This window comes from Parambassis ranga, chromosome 1 (assembly GCF_900634625.1).
Source record: "Parambassis ranga chromosome 1, fParRan2.1, whole genome shotgun sequence".
Taxonomy (NCBI): Eukaryota; Metazoa; Chordata; class Actinopteri; family Ambassidae; genus Parambassis; species Parambassis ranga.
In genome coordinates, this window is record NC_041022.1 from 24,945,869 (window position 1) to 24,954,829 (window position 8,961).

At 40.4% G+C, this 8,961-nt stretch overlaps 1 protein-coding gene across 1 annotated transcript; it reads left to right on the forward strand.

Moving 5' to 3' along the window:
- Nucleotides 1-1,278: 1,278 nt before the first annotated feature.
- Nucleotides 1,279-6,653, forward strand: naf1 (nuclear assembly factor 1 homolog (S. cerevisiae)). Its single transcript, XM_028410620.1, has 9 exons — nt 1,279-1,357; nt 1,859-2,949; nt 3,834-3,981; nt 4,149-4,242; nt 4,333-4,415; nt 4,505-4,665; nt 4,745-4,796; nt 5,111-5,195; nt 5,294-6,653. Exons 2-9 carry the CDS (start codon nt 1,859-1,861, stop codon nt 5,680-5,682), a joined length of 2,103 nt encoding a protein of 700 aa, XP_028266421.1. The 5' UTR covers nt 1,279-1,357; the 3' UTR covers nt 5,683-6,653.
- Nucleotides 6,654-8,961: the final 2,308 nt, after the last annotated feature.

Consider the following 8,961-nt stretch of genomic DNA (forward strand, 5'->3'; position numbering starts at 1 on the left):
TATTGCCTCATTCAGCTCCATTTAAATCAGTGCTGTGATTTGTTTTTTTCAAGTCACTTTTTGCTAGTTTTAAAGTAATATTTGTGAAAGTTGTCTTTTTTTGTTGCTACATAATTTCCTCAATGTGTAATGTTAAATGTTAATTATAAATCTAAATATTAAACAGAAATCTTACATCTAAATGTCAATGTGTGCTTGGTAATACTAAATAGAATAACGCTGCACCATCTCCTGCGTGGGATGCTGCAGGCTCTCTTGGCATTGCTTGCTTGCTAAAAGTTAAACACTGGTGTTTAAAGAATATTGTTCTGTCTACAGTGTGTTGAAATGAACCCTGACATTTGAGAGGTTGACTGTCCTGTAAATTTTTTAAATCACTTTGAGGAGATGAAAATTAGTTGTGTTGTTAACAGTATTGTTATTATATATTATATAAAAGCTCAGCTAGCTCATTTTAAGTGTAATTAGTAGAAGAATAAGTTTCAAATGACAACGTATATGTGCCCAGCATATGTAATAACATTCAGTATCTAACTGTAAATTTAAAAAAGGGGGGAAAAATCCATCTAAATAAGACATACAAGTAAGTTTAAAGACATATTCTATTGTTAATCAAATGTTAAGAGTGAAATTACAAGAGATTCACACATTGAAGGCAATTTTAATATTGTATTTCTAGTTACATTCATAATCTTCTGATTATCTGCATTTTATTAAGGTTATGTCAGAAGTTTTTTTTTCTATCAACTGCAAGATAGCTTTTACATGAATTACTGGACGTGTTTGCACCTTGGCTTGGTGGGTATTTTTTTTTAAATGTGTTTTGATATTATTGATAAATAAACTCAAGAATGTAACAAGCCCTAAATAGTTATTAGTTATGTGATGTTTAACCCCTCACTGCTTGAAGTGGACCGCGCAGAGCCATGCGCAAACCCGGAAAAACATTACCCCACGTGTTGTGGACATGTGGTGGTAGTTGCGTCAAGTTAACAGACAGAAACGATAAGCAACGGAGCGCCGACATGTTATTTCAAAATAAAATATAGTAATAAATAGATATATGATGTAAAATGTTCAAATGACACCGAGAAGTTTAGAACATTGATTTCGCGTCATTGTTATCACTGCGATATTTATATATCGCAGTGATAACAATGGCTTGCCTTGCCGTTCACATAACATGCTATCGTATGTTTACGGAGCAGGTTTTGTAGGTTCAGCGCCGAGGCTTGTATTTTGAAGGTACATAACGGAAGTAGTAGTAGTAGTGAGCTTTCTTGTTGAAAGCATTCTGCTACCGGTTCCGAGTTGCTGGAGTTATTCCGTGCGGACCTGTAGCTCCACAGTTAAACAGGTACTGCTTTCACATATTTCATATTTACTGTGTTGACTGAGTGTTATTTGTAAGATGCTTGGCAAATGTTTTTGGATATTTCTAAGTTTGCTACGTCGTTAGTTTAAAGTTAGCGCTGCTAGCCTCAATTGGTTGATTAGCAGTAGCATGCTAACTTGTAGGTGAACACAAACGTTGTACCTTGTTTTGCTTGATTTTAGCCTTAGTCCCGTACCTGTAGGTCCACTTTACAGGTGGTTTTGGTATTGTTCAGGAAAAACATTCAGGATCATCAAGTCTTACAGATTCTAAATGTTGGTTTGTAACCGAGCACGCGTATTAATTATTGGTTTTCTTTTACGCTGTAACGCAGGTTTTATCAACTTCTACAGGCAGTTTGTTTTATGACATTTCAAAGCTAAATATCACTGTTTTGACAGCATGTTTATAGACAATGTGTTTTTCAGACCCACACTTAAATGTAATCAAGCAGTGAAGCTTTAACATGTATATCATTTTCAGATGGATGAAAATCTGACAAAGGATCATGGACGATTGTTATCAACACAACAGGAGCAGGAAGATGATATAAAGATGGAGGTGGATAATATGATCACAATGCAACTGGAAAATGCTATTGAGAACCCCCAGAATCCAGATACACAATCGAACAGGCACCTAGAAAATGTTATTGTGACCCCACAAAATGCAAGCGCGCAGCTAGTAAATCAAAACGTGACCTCCAATAATGTTGACATACAATCACACACTCACCTAGAAAATGTTATTGTGACTCCGCAAAATGTAGACACACCGTTAAATAAACAGTTAGAACAATTCATTGTGACCCGCCAAAATGCAGAATGTTCATCAAACACGCACCCAGACGACCTCATCATGACCCTGCACAATGCAGACACACCATCACAGGTAGAAAATCACACTGCGGCCGTCGATAATGCAGACATGACATCAAACACATCGCAAGAAAATCTCATCCTGTCAGAGGATCATGGACAGCAGTTGTCAACACAAACGAAGCAGGAAGATGATGTCAAGATGGAGATGGCGGATATGATGACAACGCAGCTGGAAAATCTTATGACCTCCCATCCTGCAGAGACGCCATCAAACACCCAGATGGAAAATCTCATCATGACCCTGAATAATGGAGACACGTCACAAAACACACTGCTAGTGCCATCACAGCTAGAAAATCAAATCATGGCCTCTGCTAATGCAGACCTCTCCTCAAACACGCAGCAAGAAAATGTTATCATGTCAAAAGATCATGGACAGCAGTTCTCAACGCAAAAAATGTGGAAAGATGAGATCAAGATGGAGGTGGATGATACGATGACATTGCAGCTAGACAATTGCTCCGTGACCCCTGATAATGCAAACACACCATCAAACATGCAGCTACAACATCTCATCCTGTCAGAGAATAATGAACAGTTATCAACACAAAATGAGGGGGAAGACACGCCACCATCCATGCCATCGCATCAAGAAGAAACAAGAGACTTACAGACACACTCAACAGCAGGAACTCCTTCTGGGGACATCATGTGCAGGACAAAGGACGAGGAGGACACCGAAGACTCTGACAGGTACATACAAACACAAAACAATCTGGGTCCACCCTTAACTGTTATTGGGTTTGATTTAAAAAAAGTGATGAAGCAGTGTTCGGACTAAATAATTTTAGAAACATACTGGGTTTCCTCCCATGAGATGCTTGCCAGGCCTTTACCACAGCCACCTTTTGCTGCTGCTTGTTTGTGGCTTGTTCTGCCTTCAGTCTTCTCTTCAGTAAGTGAACATCAGCTCTGTTTGAAATCAGGTTAGTGACTTATCCAGTGAAGAATATCCCACTTCTTTGCCCTGAGCAACTCTTAGGTAGCTATGGCTGTATGTTTTGGGCCAATATCTATCTGTTATATTAAGCAGTGCCCTGAAAAATTTGCAGCGTTTGTCTGAATCTGAACAGAGTAAAGATCTAAACACTGCAGAATTCATCCTCATGCTTCTATTAGCAGTCACATCTAGTCTAATCTGGCCTTTCTGCATTAGTCTATGTCTGCCAATAGAGGTCACTGTTCCATTGTATTAAAGGCATACTATATGTGATTGGTGTATGGAAATGCTACATTCCTGAATGGTCAATGCAACACAATTAATTAAAGCAGAAAGTCTTGACTTTGCTCACATCTTTAATGTTTCATTTCAAATTCAGTGTGGTGGTATACAGAGGTCTAATAAACTTAACATTGTTCTAATATTTATCAACCCGACTGTAAACTCTGTGCTAACAGCAATGATAAGACAGATATCAAAATACATGGATTCAGGCTTACCATTCATTTGCAGGCATGTAATGTTAAACAACCTTATGCTTGTGCTGTGTGTTTGTACCTGTGGTGATCTTTGTACTGAAAACAGGAAGAGGTACAAGAAAGAAAGCTGATACTGATTATTCTTTTCCCATCCTTAGTGATAGCTCCACCTCTTCATCCTCTTCTTCCTCCTCTTCTTCTTCATCCTCCTCGTCTCCATCCGCCCCTGTGGTTGAGGAGGATGATGACGACGAAGGTTTCAGCCAACCACGCCCTGTCAGAACAAGAGATGAGCACTTCTTAGAGGTGAGGTGATCATATGCATCAGTGTATTTACAGTAAAAAGACAGAATCTTCAGAACATTCGGTGCTTGAATGCATCATGTTCCATTGGTTAGTTAAAATCCTTATCACAGCCACTTGATTCCAATTCACTTCATTCAGACATTATGTTAAACATCATTTTGTTTTAGGAGCTTCCACCTGTGGAGGACGTGTGTGTGATGTTACCAGAGGAAGCAGAAGTGCAGCCACTGGGGACAGTCTCCAGTATTTTACAGCACCTTGGTGAATATACGGAGGATTTACTGTCTAGTGTCCTCTCGTCTCCGTCAGTGAGGAGCACTGTTTTTGACCACTTATTTTCTTTGTGTATAGTTATTATCCAGTCTCTGAAAGACACACCCCCTCTGAATGACGACAGCATCATCTTCAGATCTGATAGACTGGCTCTGGGCAAGGTGAGGATCTCGCAGGAGCAGAATATCCGTGCTCATTATCTGTGTCCTATTGTTTTCGTAATAGTAATCGTATTCATTTGTGTTTTCAGGTGTTTGAGGTCTTTGGGCCCGTGTCTAGCCCACTGTATGTTCTGCGTTTTAACTCTATCAACCAGATAAACAACAAGGGATTGACAGAGGGAATGACTGTTTACTACGCACCTGCAATCAAGGAGTACACAGGATACATCCTTACACAGCAGCTGAAAGTGTAATACACACTAACACACACTTCCTGGGTAGGAGTTACATTTGATATGATGAACTGAATCTGGTTGTTTCTCCTCTAGTCTAAAGGGTTCTGATGCATCCTGGAAGAATGATGAAGAACCACCAGAAGAGGTATGCACAATGTAAACATGCTAGATGCAGACTGAAGGTTACAGCAGTTAAGATTAAGACGGGACTCCCTGCCCTATTAAAATATCAAGTTGTATAACATGTAAATAAATAAAAAATAAACTTTACAATTTATGCAATATTTATTCACTTATTCAATAACAAATTGGAATATTGTCAGAATATTTGACTGGTTTACAACAGCAATATTTAACAGCAATATGGTATATGTAAATACTTAAATATCTAAACGTAAAATAAGAGCTACAGTGTGTGCTGTCCTATGCTACCACAGTCTGTCTTTACTCTTTCTCCAGGCCTTAGATTACAGTGACGATGAACAAGAGCGGGAAGCAAAGAGGAAAATAAAAAATGGCAAGAAGAAGGACCGTAATAACACAGGTGACTATAGTCCCATATCTATAGCTATTTATATCGTATGTGATGAGTATCATCAGTCAACATTCATTGTTTTTTTCCCTCTATTACTGATAATCCAGATTCCAGGACTGCAGATAATCCTGCCCACATTACCCACAACACCTTGCAGCAGAAGCATGATGCGCGGGGTTTCCCACCAAGACACCCAAGGCCTCCGTTCAGGCACCACGACTCAAGAAACAACCCATTCAGACCTACACATGCAAATGTTCCTCCCATGTACCTCCCTCCTCCTCCTCCTCCCCTTCTTTCTCCTCACTGCCCTTACCCTGCACCTCCTCACCATTTCCCCCCACCCAGCTTCCCACCCTATACCCCTCCTCTTCCTCCTTCTTTCTATAATCCATCTTTCTCCTCTCCCCCCTGGCCTCCTAACACTGTCCCCTATTTCAACTTCCTCCATCCACCTCCACCTCCTCCTCCTCCTCCTCCTCCTCCACCTCAGTGATACACTGTACATAGACACTTACTGCAGTCACTGCTGGTGAGTCGTTATTATTATTTGTTTTTTTAGTTTATTTCCTTTTAAAAAAAAATATGTGTTTTCCGTCTGGAAAGATCTTGCTAATCTGCTTGTTAGCAATGTTTAATAGACTACTATCACAATTATAAAGTAATACATTGATTTATTCTAGCTGGTGGAACCGTGACCAAGCACATGCATTTTTTTCACAGCTACATCTGATCATTAACTGATGTACACAGTGTTTTTTTCCCATGTAATCACAGATGTGCTACGTTTTGAGACTACAGCTTAAAAGTGTCTCGAGAGCGCCCCGCATGAAACGGGAAGTAGACGGTCTCTGCACTGATCCATCCATTCATGTCCTCTCTCTTCATTGAATGTAATAACATTCCTTGTGAAGTTATGTGTTGTTTACAGCTGTGTGTGTGTAAATGTGTCGGGACTGTTCAAATTACTGCTCCCAGCAGCAGCAATAATAAACATTTTTAGGCTATGCACAGGATACTTTATCCTAGTTTCTGATATTAGAAGTTATGGTGTCAAATATCAGTATAGGTTATCAGCATACTCATCACACACAGTGGTTGGCATCAGTGAGAACCATAATAGCTGAAAATCCTATTGAGCTTGTTGTCTGGGACAGCTAGCAGGTTAGCTGTTAATTTCACTAGATTATTTCATTTTGAATATTTTAGGCTGTTATTAAAGTCAATTTATTACATTTATTTGTGTATTTGCCTTAAACAGGTACAGGTCTAATAATTCCAAATATTGACTGACTCCTGTGCTATGATATACAGACAACAATAATAATGGAAATGATCAAAAAGAACCTGGAGTGCAGCAGCTGTTGTGTATATGTACTGCAATGGCTTTGTGACCTGTTGAAAATAAAACTGTTCGGTCGTTGATGTGCGTTTCCAGCTAAGTACCGAGCGTGTTGAGATATCTTTGTACCCTTTGTAAATGTCAACATTTGGTTTCCAGTGGGAAGTAAACACCTTTACGTAAGACTTGAGTCTGTGGTTTTCTTCTGAAACACCATTATGCAAAGCTGCTGCTGTGTTTAATCTTTGGTCAACAGGAAATTCAAACAAGACCAAACGCTGACAAAACAACCTCACCTTGGCCAATAAGGCCAACGTTTTGCTTCAGGTCTGTATTTTTCTTTCTTAATTTAATTGATAACATTTTACTTTGTTCTTATTAAATACTTTTTATATTTGGATTCTGTGTTACTCTTGCTTCCTTCTGTGTGATTTACAGGTTGTATGTTGCTTCTTGGTTATGTTCATCCAACATTAAAGGTCATTAAACCACGACAGGACTAACTTGTCACAGTTTTAATCACATATGAAATGCAGTGTCAGAGTCACAGCCTAAAACATCATTGGCTGCCCTTTGCCTTTCCTAGAAGAGCTCTCCAGCTCCCAGTGCCTCAGGGGGACAGAGTTCATCCTGTCAGATTCCTCCTACCCAGCCCACCGCCTATTTGATCTGCTGCCCTTGGGAAGTTGCTATAGATCAATAATGACACAAATTTACTGACTCAGGAAAAGCTTCTTCATATAGGCCATAAGAACAGGTCCTTGTGACCTGTCAGTCATATTTCAGGTTTCCCTGGCAACTTTGACATACTTACATACACTGCTCAAAAAAGGTTCAAAAAGGGAACGCTTAAACAACACAATGTAACTCCAAGTCAGTCACTCTTCTGTGAAATCAGCCTGTCCAGTTAGGATCAACACTGACTCTGAATCAGTTTCAGCTGCTGTTGTGCAAATGGAACAGACAACAGGTGGAAATGAGAGGCAGTTATCAAGACAGCCCTATAAAGCAGAGGTTCTGCAGGAGCTGACCACAGACCATGTCTCTGCTCTCATCCTTTCTGCCTGATGCTCACTTTTACATTTTGTCAGTGCTCTCACCCCTAGAGGTAGCATTAGGCGGGGTAGGGAGGCATTTCTTTGGAGGGCCACACAGCCCTCCATGTGCTAGCCAGAGGTACCCTGACTGCTATTAGGTACCCGAATGAGATCCTCAGACCCATTGTGAGGCCATATGCTGGTGCAGTGGGCCCTGGGTTCCTTCTGATGATGACAATGCTAGGCCTCATGAAGTGTGTCAGCAGTTCCTGCATGATGAAGGCACTGATGCTATGGACTGGCCTGCCCGTTCCCCAGACCTGAATCCAATCGAGCACATCTGGGACATCATGTCTCGTTCCATCTACCAACGCACAACAGACTGTCCAGGAGTTGACTGATGCTTTAATCCAGGTCCCTCATGACAACATCCACCTCCTCATCAGGAGCATGCCCAGGCGTTGTAGGGAGGTCATACAGGCACGTGGAGGCCACACACACTACTGAGCCTCGTTTTGACTTGTCTTGAGGAACTTCCACTCAAGTTGAATCAGCCTGTAATGTGATCTCGTGCCAGCGCATGAGCTGGGACCAGAGCCGGCAGGACTGTTTGCAGAGAGACGCTGACCTGGTCATCATCATCAACAGGCAGGAACAGGTGCTGTTAATTTCTCCTTTGGGGGACTAATATAATCTATCTTATCAAACACTACTTAATGCTGACCACAGTGTTTATGCTTGAACCTGCTGGTTATGAAGATAATTCTCTATGACAGGCCTTCTTTATCGGGTTCACAGAAGTAGCCTGGGTCGGGATGACTGACAAGGAAAAGGAGGGAACTTGGATCTGGTTGGATGGAACACCAGACAACACAAATTCATGTATACAGTTGAAACCAGACGTTTGCCTGAATAACAGAGAAGAACATATATATATATATATATATATATATGTATATATGTATATGTATATATATATATACATATATATATGTATACATATATATATATATATATATATATATATATATGTATATATATATAGAGAGAGAGAGAGATAGATATAAATATATATAGAGCACCAGTCTCATCTTTGTTTTAATTAACAACACAACAAACACTGTGCCTAAGTGGGTTTCTCTCCCACATTCTAAAGACGTGCTTGTTAGGTCAATTGGTAACTTTAAACTGCCTGTAGGTGTGAATATGAACGGTTGTTTGTCTGTGTGTTGCCCTGCGATTGACTGGTGACCTCTCACCCGTAGTTGGCTAGGATAGGCTCCAGCCCCCTGTGACCCTGCACTGCAGGACGAAGCAGATCATGGATGGATATACACTACCAGGCCAGTTCTACAGCTTTTCTGATCAGAGTTCTGCTGTGCTAACATAATTTCAC

What these genes read in the sequence shown, in the direction of transcription:
- naf1 (XM_028410620.1), top strand. Translation starts at nt 1,859, where the DNA reads ATGGATGAAAATCTGACAAAGGATCATGGACGATTGTTATCAACACAA. An exon ending in GACACCGAAGACTCTGACAG is followed by an intron (nt 2,950 to 3,833) that starts GTACATACAAAC and finishes TCCCATCCTTAG; the next exon opens with TGATAGCTCCACCTCTTCAT. An exon ending in GAAGGACCGTAATAACACAG is followed by an intron (nt 5,196 to 5,293) that starts GTGACTATAGTC and finishes CTGATAATCCAG; the next exon opens with ATTCCAGGACTGCAGATAAT.